General features: G+C 45.0%; 2 protein-coding genes across 5 annotated transcripts in view; one reads left to right on the top strand and one right to left on the bottom strand.

Annotated features, from left to right (window-relative positions):
• Nucleotides 1-983: 983 nt before the first annotated feature.
• LOC111848723 (small ribosomal subunit protein eS6-like) lies at nt 984-6,106 on the top strand. Its single transcript, XM_023820934.2, has 6 exons — nt 984-1,083; nt 1,797-1,928; nt 2,132-2,342; nt 4,247-4,393; nt 4,792-4,949; nt 5,969-6,106. Exons 1-6 carry the CDS (start codon nt 1,078-1,080, stop codon nt 6,062-6,064), a joined length of 750 nt encoding a protein of 249 aa, XP_023676702.1. The 5' UTR covers nt 984-1,077; the 3' UTR covers nt 6,065-6,106.
• A 1,418-nt stretch (nt 6,107-7,524) lies between these two features.
• LOC111848725 (DENN domain-containing protein 4C-like) overlaps nt 7,525-17,300 on the bottom strand; it is a 37,635-nt gene continuing 27,859 nt past the window's right edge. For 3 of the 4 annotated variants that reach the window (XM_023820941.2, XM_023820940.2, XM_023820938.1), the window contains 14 exons: nt 16,956-17,105; nt 16,499-16,621; nt 15,967-16,107; nt 14,681-15,714; nt 13,934-14,123; nt 13,753-13,850; nt 13,220-13,392; nt 12,972-13,139; nt 12,291-12,474; nt 11,615-11,863; nt 11,081-11,198; nt 10,078-10,231; nt 9,922-9,986; nt 7,525-9,388 (listed from right to left, as the gene is read on the bottom strand). In XM_023820941.2, the coding sequence (XP_023676709.1) occupies nt 9,252-9,388; nt 9,922-9,986; nt 10,078-10,231; nt 11,081-11,198; nt 11,615-11,863; nt 12,291-12,474; nt 12,972-13,139; nt 13,220-13,392; nt 13,753-13,850; nt 13,934-14,123; nt 14,681-15,714; nt 15,967-16,107; nt 16,499-16,621; nt 16,956-17,105 (2,984 nt within the window). In that variant the 3' untranslated portion in view covers nt 7,525-9,251. The remainder of the gene's footprint in view (nt 9,389-9,921; nt 9,987-10,077; nt 10,232-11,080; nt 11,199-11,614; nt 11,864-12,290; nt 12,475-12,971; nt 13,140-13,219; nt 13,393-13,752; nt 13,851-13,933; nt 14,124-14,680; nt 15,715-15,966; nt 16,108-16,498; nt 16,622-16,955; nt 17,106-17,300) is intronic. The other variant, XM_023820939.1, reaches the window with a different exon arrangement.

Below are 17,300 nucleotides of genomic sequence, written 5' to 3' on the forward strand. Positions count from 1 at the left end.
TTATTTATATGCACGATGACGGCATGTGTTATTGTGATCACGTGGGATTTCTTTGCGTTTAGACAAAGGAGGCTGAAAAGCACTGTAATGGGCTTGTTTGTCGGATATTGCTGAATGCACATTTTAAACGTAGTAATTGAACATTGAGTCATTCTAGGGCTGGTACTGTTAAATACAACATACTGTTAGTATTGTTCTAAAAACTACAGATCCTTATTGTCTAATATGGTTTTAGGAGTTGCTTAAATCATACTGTGAATATTAGCAATAGAAGCATTGCCATTTCCACAAATTATCGACAATCGTACTGCAACAATATAGTACTTTTAAAATATGTCCCTGCCTGAATACAAATATGATGTGTACTGTAGTTTAAGACGGCAAATGATCTAATTCACAAAACACTCTGAATGCACTTAATTAAATTTATGTCTAATTACTCATTGCTTTGCCTGCATCAGTCTGGTATGCGGATGACCATTTCTAAAAACAATAAATGTTCAGAAAAGGGATGTTTTGCCAGAAAGTTAATTGCCGCGCTCCAGTGCATTATTCCTGTTGCCTCGACGTTTTAGGAAAACAATAGGGATGTTTCGTACCGTTTCCTGTATAACATTACCCCCCATTTGTGCTTTTACAAAATGTTATGTATGTAACAAGACGCAGGAAACTACGTATCCTCCACGAAGTTTTCTGTTACGCTTCAGTGAAAATGCTCACGCAGAGCGCGTACATAATTCAGTAACACTTTAAAGACATGACGTTCATTCACCATTAAAAATTAAACAATGAACAAATACTTCCCACAACTATATAAGACAAATTATCGCACATAGCCTACTTATGAGTGAATATCTATGTCTATATGTAATATATTTTAGACAGAGTGTTAGTTCAGTACACAAAGTGAATTAGTTAAATCAGGGAATCTATTAACTGTAACTTTACAGCGTCAAACCCCCCCCCCAAAAAAAACACCAAATATCGCGATAGCTGTTCGTGGCTAAGTGAGCGTGTGGGCCGGAAGTTCGCTCTTTTTCTGTGGCGGACAGTAGATGTGTGTGAATATCACACAAAATGAAGGTAGGGCCTTCTTATATGTACATTTAGTACTGGACATTTGCGTTTACCGTCGCGATTTTCGTATAGTGTCAAAATATACAGTTTTGACAACATGGTCGCTTAGGTATTATGTTAGTTGGGAATTGTATAAACGCAGATGGATGTTGATTGCACTCCACCGGCGAAGAAGTCGGATGTTAAAAATGGCTGCCTCCTGTAGTAGGGCTGTACACTCACGTTGTGAGCTCTGTAATAACACTCCAAATGACTTCTAAAAGTAATTACACCCGCCCTTCTTATTTTTAAAATTAAATATTCCACATTTGTGAGTCAGAAGATTATCCCATATTATGCTACTTATTTTACGAAATGACTTAATACGCATAGTTCAAGCCCCATTCCATTATGTATACCCGTTTTCTATGAGGGCCCGTGTAGATTTTCTACCTTAAGGTTTTCTTGCCGTCTGTGAAAGCCTTTTGCGACAGCTGTGACGTATTAAATTTAATAGCGATGCTTTATTTTAGCCTTGACCTACTTACTACTGAGTTTTAGTAATCGTATCGACCCATCTTTCCCCTGCATGTTTGACATTATAAAGGTAGCCTGTGTTGTCCGTCAACGTGCCTCATGCAAGTCCTAGGGCTAGTTATTTCATCATTTGATTGAATTTATGCCTGTTGGAATACAAGGCGTTTCTTTAACAGAAGTTCTGTCTCTCTGTCGTGTGCCAGCTGAACATCTCATTCCCGGCCACCGGCTGCCAGAAGTTGATAGAAGTGGACGATGACCGCAAGCTGCGCATCTTCTATGAGAAGCGCATGGCCGCAGAGGTGGCCGCTGACCCACTGGGCGAGGAGTGGAAGGTGAGTTTGCCGTGCTGGACGTTCGACTGGCACCTGGTACCTTGACAGAATGGACCAAAACACCCACAGTAGTAAAAGGCTCCAGACAAATTCTTTAAGATCTAAACGAATGTGTTATTAATAACAGATCTGGCAGGATGGTTGTAAAGTGCTTTGTCTGTGTCTTTCTGCTTTCCTAACCTGGTCTTTGCTCTGGCTCTAAGGGCTACGTGGTTCGCATCAGTGGCGGGAATGACAAGCAGGGCTTCCCCATGAAGCAGGGTGTGCTGACGCACGGCCGGGTGCGCCTGCTGCTCAGCAAGGGCCACTCATGCTACCGGCCCCGCCGGACCGGCGAGCGCAAACGCAAGTCCGTGCGCGGCTGCATCGTCGATGCCAACCTCAGCGTGCTCAACTTGGTCATTATCAAGAAAGGTGTGTATCCCACCCCCAAAATGGGTTCTGATGTTCTAGAGCTGTTTTTTACAGCCCGGTTCTCGGGGACCCCTGGACTCTCCACGTTATTGTTCCCTCCCAGCTCCTAGCCAATGAAGAACACCGAATATCTGATACAGGTGTTTTGGGAGCTGAGAGGGAGGGAGACTGTCTGGGGGTCTCCAAGATTTGGGTTGAGGAACTTTGGACTAGAGCGGTGGTTCTCAATCCTCTTCCTGGCACACAATTCCCCTCTTGCCGGAATGTTTTCATTCCAACCCTACTTTAATCAGCCTTAGTTCTGGCCTTTTAATAGACTAATAATGAATGTGACAGGTTGAAAGCAGTGTGGGTTGGAATGAAAACATTCTGGCGGGGGTAGAGGGGGCAGCGCCAGGAACAGGATTGAGAACTACCGGTATAGAGGGAACCGATATTTGAGATCTTTTTCAATATGCTTTTGCTTAACTTTCACTAAAATGTTTACCTTTGTCATTCTTAAAGCTTCAAAATGAAATACAAGTACAGTGCTACCTCGGTTCTCGGATCGAATCCTAAAAAGTTCGAGTTCTGATCGATTTTTTTCCCATAAGAAATAATGGAAAACCAATTAATTGGTTCCCGGCCCCAAAAAATTACACCTAAATATGTTTTTTTTTTTTTAGCATTTAAACACAAAATGAACAGGATAAAACAAGAAGAGCATTTTTTTCTTAATGGCTTCCAAAGCGATAAAGATCTTATCCCAACATTACCCCTGTCTTGCCCCGATCATCCGCTCCTTCCGAGTGCCACACCCCCTCGTTAACCTCGTGTGGGATCCCCATGTGATCAGCTGTTTCTGGTTGTTGTCATTAGTCCTCTATTAAGTCCACGTTTCAGTTTGTTTACCCAGTCCGGTCATTGGATGCGTTCGACTTGCTTACAGCGCTGGCTTAAAGCAAAGCATTATGATCCTGACGCAATGCATTACGGTTAGATGCATTGCGACCTCTCACCTGGCTGCACAAACTGCAACCGCCTCCGTGACGACACACCTTTGCCCTTATTGGCTGAAGAGTTTAGTTACATGCATGACGTTTGTATCCCAGGCAGTTCCAATGCGTAATCTGCTATTTCTCCCGAATATCACGTAAAGCAGTGAGAACTGGTTTTCATTTAATTTACCTGGTAAAATAAAGTTTAAATAAATGACATAAATTCTCTAATAGAACATGTAAGTTAGTGGTTTATTTATTGTTAGTTACTGTAATGTTGCGCTGCTTTATTTGGTTAATGGTCCCAGTCTGTGAAGAAGGCATTCAGGTAAGAATTGCATTGTAGTATGACTCATTTCCTGGCGCGTACAATTTTATATTAGGTCAGCGTTCACGGTTCGACTTCTGATATTCAGATCGAGTTCTAGGTCAAACTGGTTTGTTCGACTTTCAAGAAATTCGAGTTCTAGTGAGTTCGAGAACCGAGGTACCACTGTATATGCAAACTTGTAAAACATGCGTATATATTATATTTTCTATACTGTATATGTATATGATCTGTTGTATGCACTGGCTCTGCTGGAGCTGTGTGATGGGCAGGTTGCTTCCTGTATCAGCCTCCGGTGAGGGGCTCAGTGGGCTGAGCCTGTGTGCCTGATCGGAAGGTTGCCTGCCTGGACCTTGGCAGAGTAGTTGCAGGTCTGTGGGCACTTGAGAAAGGCCCTTAACCCCCAGAGGTGCTGGGTGACCCTGAACTGTGACCCCTAAGCTTCCTCTCACCTGCCTGTGTGTCTCACAGAGAGCAACATGGGGTAGGAATCCAAGAGAAGCAATCCAGTGTATCTGTACTGGTGCTAATGGGAAGTAATGGATCATTTCACTTGCGTCTTCATGGTACGATGTAAAGGCCATGTGTGCACGTTCCAGGTGAGAAGGACATCCCTGGGCTTACTGACCGCACCGTGCCCCGCCGTCTGGGCCCCAAGAGGGCCAGCAAAATCCGCAAGCTCTTCAACCTGTCCAAGGAGGACGACGTGAGGAAGTATGTAGTGAGGAGGCCCCTCACTAAGGAAGGTGTGTGTTGAGACGTCACCTGTGCGGGTCTGCAGGACGCCAAACTCGGGGTAGACTTAAGCCTGAATAATGAACAGTGAATAGAACAATGTAGGTGATGCTCAGGCTTTCTGCTGCTGCCAAGTATCTGCAGAAGATTTTGGTCGATTTTCAAAATGGTGTGAGCACAGTCATCCCTCCAGATTGGTAAATTTGACATTCACAGTCCTGGTTATTTCAGAGTTGGCCGTTAATTAAATAGAAATATCGTTGGACAAGGCATAAGCCAACTAGGGTCTCCTGTTCAGGATAGGAGGCCAAGCCGAAAGGTCTGGGACATCTAGAAATTGAGTCCTGTTTTATTGTGGCCGTGGTGCTGGTGCTCTATTGACAATGCGCTTGTCTGCTCTCGTCCCCAGGTAAGAAGCCCAGGACCAAGGCCCCCAAGATCCAGCGTCTGGTGACGCCCCGCGTGCTGCAGCACAAGCGCCAGCGCATCGCCATGAAGAGGAAGCGCACCCTGAAGAACAAGGAAGAGGCAGCCGAATACGCCAAGCTGCTGGCCAAGAGGACCAAGGTGGGGTCTGCAACAGCAGCTGCATTTTCATTGGTGTTTTTCCATAAGCGAATGCTAAACTGCATGTATACACTCACGGGGCAGGGTGTGCGGAAGGTTGCTAGTTTGAATCCTGCGGTCAGCGGAGTTATCGAGTCATTTTTGAGCCCTTGGCCAAGACCCTTAATCCCGAAACCTGCTCAGTAGTACCAAAAGAGAGGCTGACTTTGCACTCTGACCCCAAACTTCATTCTCGTAGGAGCGCAAGAGAGAGATGTGTATGGCAAAGACTTTGTGTGCCTGTACTTGTAGAAATGGCAGTCTCATCAATGATTGGTTTTTGCATTGGGACAGCTTGTTTTGTGCATTGAGCTGAATGGGAACGTTGTGAGCTTCCAAAGGATTTGGTGCAGCCAGTTGCTACTTTTATAAAGGCTTTAAAAGTGGAAGAAGCTGTTGGATTTTATTTTTTGCTGTTTTGCTTTTCAGTTAGCTATGGAGATTGGGAGTGTGGGCGTGTTAATTGAGTGTCTGAATGGCTCTCAGCTCATTTTCCACAAGGGAAGCCTGAGGTTTGTGCCCAGTGCCCACAGCTGTTAGAAATGAGACAGTACTGTAATGATACTGAAGTGGTGTTGAACTGGAATGTTACCTAATGCTTCAGTAACACTATGTGACCTTATGGATGGAGTGGTAGTACAGAACATCCTTGAATTTGATGTGATATGCATGTACTGGCCTGCAGTGCTTACCTCTGCTGGAAGATTCCTGGTACTGTGGGACTCTGAGAGGGTCTCCCAGTCACAGGACACCTGGTTGGCATCACTGTGTAGCAGGACAGAACGTGTATGTGTCTAGGACCTGCTAGTGTCTTTTTCTGTGAAATATATTCATGGTCTGTATCTTGATTTTTCATTTTTGTGTGAAAGTGCCATTATTGGAATCCTAATCATTGGTTCTGTTAAAGGTATGAGCTGCCTGTGTGTAAATGTGGCCGGTGTTATGACGGTTCCACGCTAACGCTCATGTCCTACCTGCAGGAAGCCAAGGAGAAGCGTCAGGAACAGATCGCCAAGAGACGCCGCCTGTCCTCTCTCAGGGCGTCCACGTCCAAGTCCGAGTCCAGCCAGAAGTAAAGTTGACTATGATGGAGAACGATTAAAAGGTGTTTGCAGAAATGCATGCTGTGTTGGTGGTTTATTGGGAGTACTGGGATCCTGTCTTCAGTTTGGCAAATGGATGCAGGGTATCCGCGGTCATGGAAAACCTAGAAAAGTTTTAGAATTTTTTTAATTTTTCCAAGCCCTTGATAAGTTTTGGAATTTTTGGATAGAGAAAAAGTTATGGAAAAGTTTTGGAAACTAGCCTTGTTCATTTTTTCCCCCGCTTCATTCCACAACGCGCTAACAGAAATGTACGAGTGGAAGTCAATAGTTAACTACCTTGGTAAACATCCGTTTCCATGCAGATTTTGTGTATTTGAGATCGCTGCTTTTTTGCTCGTTATTCCAGTTTTTATGGTTTATTTTTTTGCACGTATTTGAATTTTATTGGTCAGTTTCCCGTTTTTGACTCAGTTTGCCTCTACCAATCATAAGGTGTACGTATAATTTTAATATTGGGATTAATTTTCTTAATAATTGAACGCTATTTGCACATTGGCGAAAGTTGTCCACCTTCTGTGTTTATTTGGTAAGCAGATTGGCTATTATCGTACCGAAAATTGTAGTATTACTATCGTGCCGTATGCGGGACGCGGAGCGGCAGTCAGGAAATCGGGGAACACGGGGTTTAATAAAAAGGGCAGGCAAGAAAACACGCAGTGACATTACAATGACCGGACTGGGGAAACAAACTGAAACGCGGACTAAATACAGAGGACTAATGACAACAACCAGAAACAGCTGATCACACTGGGATTCCACACGAGGTTAATGAGGGGGCGTGGCACACTGCTGGAAGGAGTGGACGATCAGGGCAGGACAATGACTATCTGAAACTGCATGATCATCAAAGCAAACTTGTGGGTTTTGGAAAAGTCATGGAAATTTATTTTGCCAGAACTGGGGGTACCCTGTGGATGAGATTCGATCAGCTGTACTGAGGATGGTGGATCTCACTGGAACACTAATTTATGAATTCCCACTGTTCTTGAACAAATTAACTGTAAATATAACGATATAAAGCCTCAGTTGGTATTTTGCACATTTCAAAAAGTTGGGTGTGTTTTCAATGTCAGCTGAAATAATGCATATTACAGTGCAAATCTATAAATATCCAGACTGTAGATTAGATCCTACCAGCTCCACTCAGATTGTCTGCTTGAAATCATCATCTTAATGTAACAGTGTTTCAGGCTACTGGATCATACCTGATCTCCAGGATCTAGTTGCTTACCTTCCTGAACAAACTGACATGGAAGTACATAAGTATTGCCTGGGGTATTGAAGTGTTTGATGCCATTTAAAATTAAACTACTTTTACACTGGTTATCGTTTCCCATTTAACTCAAAACAGTATGATACATCGCTGACACTGCTTCGCTTCAGAAAAATCAGTTCTAAGATGCATCAATGAATGACTCGTAACAACTTGCTGTAGAAAGGCATAGCATTTTATTGAATTATTTTAAGACTTCCAGTAACTTGTTGAAAAGTAGTCTCATTTTATAGATGTGTACAAGGTTTCTTTCCGTGCATTTGTACAAGAGGCTGTGCAATGTTTTTCTCTAAATGTCTTAAATAATAAACATCACTATGGATTATAAATCATTCATAGACAATACCCTAATATAAACTTGCAGGTGTCAGTTAGCCAACTTGGTACAATGGAGACAAGTTACATTATTGATGGTAGTAGCTAGCGTGTCTGAGTAGAGAATAAGAGTCCATATTGGTTAGCTTTCACAAAGCATAACCTAGAAAACCTTATAAAGGAAGCATTTAAGTCTCCTAAGGGTCAACTAACTGTTCCTAGTAGCGTGACATGGAAACTGGTAATCAGACACACAGCTGTATGACTAGGAGAGGCATTCAGGCTGTGGAAAAGACAGCAGATGTGCATTTTCCTCCATCCCTGGATGGATGGGTTACCCAGGTACTATCAGTCCAGGTGCTCCCATCTTTACTCTACAACCGTCTTAGATGATGACGTGCAAAACTGCCCAGAGACAGGATGAAGATTAAGGTGTATTTTCAAGCACCTTCTGAGGTATGTTTTTTGGAGCATGAATATATACCTGTGTGCCATCACTGCGGCCTGAGAGTTAGACTGTCTACAAAAATAGTGCAAGGATCCAACCGTTAAAGGATCCATGACGTCCATTTGCAGGATTTCACAGGCTGGCTTGATGTTGCCTTCTATGCTCAATTAGTCACTGTCTCGGATTCATGGATTCATGATGTGAATCCTCCACCTCCCCCCACCCAAAATGCATGAAAAAGATTACAAAACAACATCCTGAATGATGAAAATGGTAAATCAGGTTTAAGCCATTACAGAGTAAAAAAAAAAAATAATAATCAACACACATGGTTGAATTTACCCCTTTACATTTCATAGATACTTTTCCTTTTAAGACAGGCTGCTGGGTCAGGGGTTTGGAATGTCTGGCAATGAAATTCTTGATTGTCTATAGCATGTGTGCCATAGCTTATTGGTTGCTGTAAGACCACTATCATATTTACATGCAGTTTAAAATATTTACAACACTTATGTAAGTGTAAAAAAATGCTCAGTGTAAGGAACAGAATAAGGCATTGCTCAGGCAATCCTAGTTCAGATTTCCATTTAAAAAAATCTAAAAAGCAGCCTTTCTAACAGTACATCTATGTACATAGTTTGATTTTCTCTCCTTGGTATCCGGGATAGAAATGAGCATAGATTTCCCCTAAGTAGTTCACAGACCTCTGGGAGCTGTCACCGGTCGCCTATTTTCTCTTTCAAGTTTCAGTTTGCAACCTCAGCCAATGATTATGAAGGTCCATGAAGGTCCAAGCAATGACGGAACATCATAGGTGAAAATAAAAAATAAACACGACAGTCGCACAGCATTTTGCATGGAAATGAAGTCAAACAAATGCGGTTCTTTCAATGTGATTAAAAAGTACCATTGGGTAATTCTCCATTATGTAATGTGTTTAAAAAAACATTATGAAATATATTTTAAATTATACAAATCTATAATTTAATTATACAAATCTATTCCTTGCCTTCAAAGTTCAAAGCTTGAGGGTGAACCTTTACCCTTTTTCCGGTGTCTGCACCCTCTATATAAAAGTGGCTGGATCAGAGATTCACAGATTCTTTGACAGGGTCTTCAGATCAGATGACAGGGGCTCCGAACCACTTGAGGCAGCACTGTATGCTGCTGTGGGGCGGATGGTCAATGCGTGACAGAGCCTTCAGCTGCTCTGGACTCAGCTCTTCAAAGGCTTGCTGGTACTCACGGTCAAAGGCCTCTGCAGGAACAGATGAGAAAGGTCAGACTTGTGACCTATAGAGTGAGATGGCTGGACTCACATGCACACAAACCCGTAGAGGACTATTTGAATTGTACCTCAATATCAATTTTAAGTTGTATCCAAACGGCAAAATACTTTGTCTCAAAAGCCCAGGCAGATGTCTCTTAAAAACCAATGAAGTTGCAAAATTTCCTCATTCTATTTTTTGTTGTTTTTGAGACAAGACCTCCAATGACCTTAAGGTGTGCTGCCTCATCACATTTCATAACACTGGAAACTGAAACTCACTCGGTCCTCATGTATTCCAGGGAAGAACTTTCATAAAGTTTGCAACACTCGCCAAGTCCATTTTAATCAAAAATGTATCCTATCGACTGAGTGAGTTTTGAAAGTTTGCTCTTGAAATATCCACTCTGAGTACATCTGACACACCGAGTTGTGAAAAGTCACAGATGGGCATTCAGACTCAGCCCAAACGAGGATACTGTACTGGACCATTGTATACTGTACGTGAGCTTTCAGGCACTCACCAATATCAATGTTCTCTCTGCCCAGAGCTACTAGTGATAAGAAAAGGATCTCCCTGTAGATACTCCTAAAAGACAGAGAAGACATGGTTAGATTTTAGTTTCACTCACTCTTCCAATCTGGAGCAAAAAAAAAAACAGAACAAAACAGAAACAGACCTTTGCCGTTTGACATTGGGACACCTCTTGATCTCCCGCAGGAGAAGGTTGATTGGTCCGTATACATCATTTGTCTGGATGCTCCGGACAATGCTGTTCAGCAGTGTCCTGGTCTCCTGCTCTTCACTGAGAGCCTGGAGGCCTTTCTTCTCCACTGGGGAGCAGAACAACAGTAGAGGCAGGTCAGTCACCCCTGTTGGGATACTGGGCCGCTCCAGTCCACACACCAGATTAGTGCTTCATCAAGACTATTAGAATCAGAATCTGTTTATTCACCAAATGCATATAGAACACGGGAATTTAACAGAGCAGTAGAAATTGAGAATAAGAATTAAAGGTTAAAAATAGGTCATCAAATGGGGTAAGAAACAACAAATATTCCAAGTAGCAGTAGCACATAGTGCAGAAAAGACAGTTAAACAAACAAACCAACGAGGTTCAGGAGCACTGAAACCACGGTGTCTGGAAAGCCAAACAAAACTGTCACCATGTTTTCATTTGGGCTCTTTTATAGGTGCTTGCATACGATATGTAATTATTCAGATTTGATTATTTTATATATTCCCCCCTCCCCCCATGTCTTTCATTGTCACTTGACAGGTATGTGAGATCTTCTCCGTGAGAAACATGCTGCTTATTGGCTGCCGTATTTCTTCTGAAGTCTGCTCTCTCAATACACCTTTTCCAAGTGACGAGTGGTGGTTTAAGGAACTGCAACGGGGTCAGACTGGACATTTGAAGAGCATAGCTATTGACAGCCAACCAGTAGGCAGAGAGCCTGCAGAGCTAAAAGGGTGACCGTATGACACGGAGCAGAACACCGGTGACGGCAAAATGAAGCTTCATGAACCATTTGCTGTATTTCCTGGCACCACTAGATGGTGCACTCTGTTTAAAAAAAGGCTCAAATCATGCTCAAAAATAAACTAAAGAGCACCATCTAATGGTGCCAGAAAATACAGCAAATGGTTCACGAAGCTGCCATCACTACAAAAACACTCACACTGGCTTCGCCAGCGCTGGTAGAGGGGTTCCCTGGGTTCCTGGTGTAGGTTCACATTGTCCCAAAGCAGCTGAACGTACACCTGCTTGCTGTCTTGGGACAGGGAGGTCAACGGGAGCTAAAGGACAAGAAAAAAATAAATTATCAACACTCAAATTGCTAAAACCAGCTGAATTCTTCTTTATTCAAAGCCGTACTAAATAACTAATACAAGGAAAGAGAAAACAGGAGTTCAGGATCAAAAGGCGCAGGGTCAAAGGTTATACTGAGAAAGGGCACATGGATGAAGAGGCCAGTAGCGATGGCCAAATGAAGCTGCATGAATCACTCGCTGCATTTTCTGACCCCGCTGGATGGTGCTCGCTGTTCAAACAGAGGGCTCAAAGCATGTCTCAAAGCATGTCTCAAAGCAAGCCAAGAGCACCATCTAGTGGGGTCAAAAAATACAGCAATTGCTTCATGAAGCTTCATTAGCTAGTGAAGCTGGGTGTGCCAAGGCTGAGGACAGGGCTGGAGGGCAGAGAGATCACAGACCTGCACCCCATTGTTGCAGTGCTCTGAGGTTAGGATGAGTCCTGGAAGGTAGCTGGGGAGGTCCAGCCGACGGAAGTACCACACCAGGTTCCAGAAGATGATGGGGTGCTGACTTAGGAAGGTGTGGGTGTAGATGACCTGATCCCCTTCATTCTCCAGCAGGGACTCCAGCTCCTTGCGCAGCACCAGAGGACTGAGGTAGGGCACAGACACAGGCTGTGGATTGGGCCTCTTTTGCCCCAAGGAATCCTGGAAAGACAGAGGTTTCTATTCTCACATGACAGTACAACAATGTGACAACACACAGCCAAGCCAATGTCCTGCAAGTCAACAATCTTACTTTCATTTTAATTGTCATTAATAATATGTATGTTTTTTTAGCAGGGGTGGGCAATCTTATCCAGAAAGGGCCGTTGTATATGCAGGTTTTCGCTGCAACTGAAGGAGTCCCCCCACCTGGGTTTGAACAGCTGACCTAAAGGTTATCCCAAAAACCTGCATACACACCGGCCCTTTGTGGATAAGACTGGCCACCCCTATTTATAGAAAGCTTTGGTCATTTCAAGTATTAAGCATATGGTGGTGATTTCTCGACCAGTTCTGGAATGAGGAATTCTAGTCACACATTTTTGCCCGCGGTAAACCCATGAAATACAACGTGTGCTGCAGGGCTCACCGAGGCTTCCTCGAGGCTGCTAGGCAGGCTGGAGGTGGAGGCACCATGGGAAGGCCGCTGGGCGAGTTCCAGGCTCCGCAGAGGCCCACCCACACTGTTACTGCGGGTCAGCACGCCGGTATGTCTCACAGCCCGCCGGCCCATCAGTCCCAGCGGGTCGGATTGCACCGGTTCCAGCACCGAACTGGGGGAAGCAACATAAATGTAACATTATGTAACATTGCACTATGACAAAGCTGAGATCTCAAGGACACAATCCAGAATAAGTTTCTGTAATATTTTTACGTCTTATTTATTTTAACAGATGCTTTTATCCAAAGCAAAATAATTTTTTTGAAGAAAGCAGAATCAGCCAGTCCCTAGAGCAACTGGGGGTTAAGGGTCCTGTACAAGGGTCCAACAGCAAAATCACACTGCTGACCCTGGGATTTGAACTGGTGACCTTAAAATCCAGCCACTAATACTCTAATACAGTTCAGATCTGGGCTGTATGGGTTGCCATTATGAACTATAAAATTACCTCATACTACCTTAGCAATCTGCAGCATAAATGTCATTGAATTTCTTAAATTCATTGCTTAAATATTTATGAAAGCTGGTATCTGGCTCTCTTGCATCAACATAGCACCCCCTGCTGTTTGAATCACACACCACACTCTCCTGCGATAAAAAGGTGCCCACCTCTTTTGCTTGTTTTCCCGAGCCTCTGTGGCCTTTCTGGGACCTTCTGCAGGAGAACCGGGAAAGTGCATCAGGTCTGTGGATCCACTCTTCTGTGCCGCCGCTGGTGGTGCTGGAGCAGTGTTGCTATGGATACTCTCACCCAAAGTACTGGGGTTCATAAAGAAGCTGGAGGAACAGCATACCAGATGTGAGCAAATGCAGACCCCCGGACACGCGGATGCACTCACAGGTGGCTGTGCACATACCCGCCCCCCCGCAGATCACGGAACTCCACGTAGAGCAAGGGCAGGAAAACACTCTTGCAGAAAGGGCAGGTGGTATTGAGGTTGGAGTCATCGGCCGTCCAGCCGGCCATGATCTCCTCGTCGTAGACCAGAGCCTCACAGGAGCGGCACTGGGAGCAGCTCGACATCAGGACCTGTGAGGTTACAGCACTTACTGTACAACTCAAATCGGAGGATTATGGGATTCTCCAGTGATGGCCTTACCACCAGATGGTGCTCTAGGCTCAAAAAAGGGTTCAAATTATGCCCCAAAGTACATCAAGAGCACCATTTAGTGGAGTCAGAAAATACAGGAAATGGTTCATGAAGATTTATTTGGCCGTTACAAGGATTCTTTACAGCACAACGTCTCAATTCAGGTGCATAGACACAATGCAATATATAGTGACCTTTGACTGGTTACATACGCAATGGCTCTTTTGCCTTTTTTTTGGAAGGGAAGCGGGTCATAAGAAGGCCAAGTGTGATTAAACTTCAGGGGGGAGCATTCTCACCTCCAAGGCACAGTTCTGGTAGATGCTGGAGGAGCTGGCGTGAAGAGATGAGCTGTGCTCAGCCTCCAGACCCCTATCGAACCTCCCCGGGGTCATGTCTGCAGAGAGCAGAAGAATCAGGAGTGAAAATGAGGGAAAAACAAATTGCAGTCACATTGTGTCAAGTTCTCAAGACCCTCACTGGCTTGAGCTGGAGCCTTCCCAGCATCGCTGCTACTGCTGCTGACCAGGCTGCTGCAGCTCCGTGTCAGCCCGTTGGAGACCAGGCCCGGTGTGACGACACCAAGGGCAGTGCCATCATATCCACCTCCATCAAGAAGCTGATCCTCCAGCTTCGCCGGGAAGCAGTCCCTGTCTGCTACATGCTCCTCCTGGAATAAATACACATCCTCAATTGCCTTAAATCAACTAAGACTTCAGTTTAGCAGATGAGCAACACACAATAGCCCCCAGTTTTACACACAGAGGAAACTGTCTGTGGTGTACAGTAAAGTCTAAAGCAATGTTTCCCAATGCAGTCCCAGACAGTCCATGTTTTTGCTCCCTCCCAGCTACCAGCCAGACAGTCCACATTTCTGCTCCCCTTCCAGCTCCCTGCCTGACCCTCCCAGCTCCAAACAGGGAGGCAGCAAAAACATGGCCTGTCTAGGGGCCTCTGAGGACCAGCTTTGGAAACACTGATTTAAAACTTTTCTAGCGTGCAACATACTGTTCAAGTTTCATTACATCATATTCAGTATAAAAACAGCAAAACAAATGATTTTGAATATCTTGGTATTAGTGGTTGCTAAAATAGTTTGAAGTCTATTTTTAATGAACCATTTTGGGAAGGGAACCATGAAAATTACTGGAATTAAATTAAATCCCCCAAAAGTAATCCAGTAAAAGCATCCAAAAAAGCCTCCATCAGCATGTGAAAGGAGCTCACCTCATCATCCGAGTAAGCGTAGACAGAGGAGACTGCCCCCCACACCTTGCTGGCCACATTGGCGGCCTGCTTCATTCCAGACTTGAAGACATCGATCTTAGGACCGGAGAGCAGGTGGTCTACCTTGATGCCAGAAATGGAGTTGATAACCAAGCCCAATGAGCCATTTTGAGGTAATCGAACCAGTGCTGCCAATGAAGAAGGTTTCTGGTTCTGGTCCACTGTGGAGCTCTTTGACTGGACAGCAAACGCTTTTGACCGGGTGACTGTCTGGGTGTGCTTCAGAGCCTGTCTGGCCGCTCTGGGTGGCTTCTCCGGACCAACAGGTAGACTGGACCTTCTCTCCGGCGCCTTCCCGTGCATTGCGTCCACCTCTGTGTTCTTGGGCACACCTTTGTGGAGCTCCATGCTGGAGGACTTAGACCCTAGTGAGCTGCTCATGTTCATGTACATCTCAATCTCGTCTGCTAGGTTGCGGGACACCAACAGTGGAATGGCTTGAGACTTCTCACTCTGGCCAATAGCGTTATCAGTACTTGCAGATGCCAATAGGGAGAGTGGGTCTGCACCCACCTCAACATCCTCCCACTCTGCTCCTCTGCTAGAGGCCATCTTCCCCATTGTATCCCATTCCTTGGTCACATTTTTTCTCAGTTTCTTTGTCTCTGCCACTGGGCCTTGAGGAATATCTGAGCCCCCCCTTCCCGGGACCGTTCCCTTTTCCTCTTCCAGCAGCTTGTTCCTTTCCGTAGAAAAGGAAGCACTAACTTTGTCGGATCCACCAGCAGGTGGCGTCTTGCTCCCCAAGAGCCCAGCTGCCAGGATCTTGGCATCGGCACCCAGGTTGACGCCTATCTGGTCCATGTTCATCTCTCGGCTGTCCTTCTTTAGCTGAATGCCCGTGCTGAAGCTGTGGCTATGCTCGGGGAAGGCCTTCTGCTGTGGCTGCTGCTGGAATTTCGCCTCCTTGGACTCAGACCCATCCTCCATCACACCATCCTCTGATAAGGCAAACAACTTGCCAGAAGGGATACCTACAGACCACATGTGGAACAACAAGAGCACACTGATAACACTGATAGATTGAAATACATTTCTATATTCATCATCATCATCATCGAACACCAACAGCTACATGCATTCTTAGACTGAATCCTTATGCTCCAGGGTAACAATGCTAATCATCTTCCACCAGTCGTGACTGGAATTTGGCTTAAATTGAAACTACTGAGCCGGCATCGGGATTAGCTTCATCCATTAGTGAGAGAGTTCCCCGAAGCTCTCACCAGTAGTGTCTCGCTCACCGGTCACATCAAAACTTCCCACGGATTGCTTCACAATGCTGGGCCCCGGGGAAGGTGGGTCTGTGGGGCTGGGGAGCTCAGTGAAGACCACCGCGCTGTCAACCGAGCCCACAGAGTCTTCATCTGGAGGGTTGTAACAGTTATACAACCTGGTCATGCATCTGAAGTCCACCAGGAACAGGTCCCAAGCCTCTGAAGTCACTCTCAATCAGTGATGGCCAAATGAAGCTTCGTAAACCATTTGCTGTATTTTCTGATACCACTAGATGGTGCTCTCTGTTCAAAAAAGGGCTCAAAGCATGTCTCAAAACAAGCCAAGAGCACCATCTAGTGGGGTCAGAAAATGGTTTATGACCCTTCATTAGGCAGTCACTACTCTCAATACTTCATCTATTCTCTTTTGTACTCTATTCTCTATTATAGCACAGTATATTGCATAGTACTTAAGCCCCAAACATAATTTCTTAATTAATCTGCTACTTGTATATTGATAAATCTTCTACTGGTTTCTCACGGTTTAGTTGCTTGATCGTGCTGGGCAGCTCCATGCTAATTAAGAGATCTGCTGTGTCTGGGCAGTCAAGTGGATCTTGGTGGAGCTCATTCTTTGACCCGTAGCCCTGGTCCAACTGTCCACCTGCACAGAAGTTTCAGTGTAGAGTTATTGCGCAAACATAAGGGTGGGTGTGGGTGACGGACAAAAGGCGGGGAGGGATGGGTCATGACCATGCTGGTGAAGGACAGGGTGGAGAGGCCGACCTGTGCGCGGTGAAGGACAGCGTTCTGCACACTGGGTCATGGCACTGCATTCAGATTGTCATGAGTTGGGCTGCAACCATGTGGCTTGGCTAATGGTTATGTTGGTTGCTGCGTGTTAGTTTGAGGGGTTAGGTTGGTCATACTTAGAATCAGTGTGGATGATGATGGAGGTTCATTAGGAATATTGTGAAGATCATCCCCAGGCCCATTACCTGTGGAACAGTGGTAGTCTGTGGTATCACCCACCACCAGGTTGCGAGCGAAGAGAGTGTGGTCCTCACTATTGGCATCACTGGAGCTGTCCTCACTACCACGGCTCATTCGGTCTTCACAGCTGCCCACAGACCTGCTCGTCTTCTTTTCTGCACAGAGTGATCGCATCACTTCCTGTCGTGAACCACGACCATCACCACAGGTAATTCTAGGGACTCTAGGGGGCCCTAGGCAAAAATCTCCACGGGGTCCTCCAACTCCCCCTCCCCAGGCATGGTCAAATGTATTACCCTTATTTTACTGTAAAGTGGAAATTAATAATATCAACAAAGAGAATTTGATTA

This window comes from Paramormyrops kingsleyae, chromosome 12 (genome assembly GCF_048594095.1).
Source record: "Paramormyrops kingsleyae isolate MSU_618 chromosome 12, PKINGS_0.4, whole genome shotgun sequence".
Taxonomy (NCBI): domain Eukaryota; kingdom Metazoa; phylum Chordata; class Actinopteri; order Osteoglossiformes; family Mormyridae; genus Paramormyrops; species Paramormyrops kingsleyae.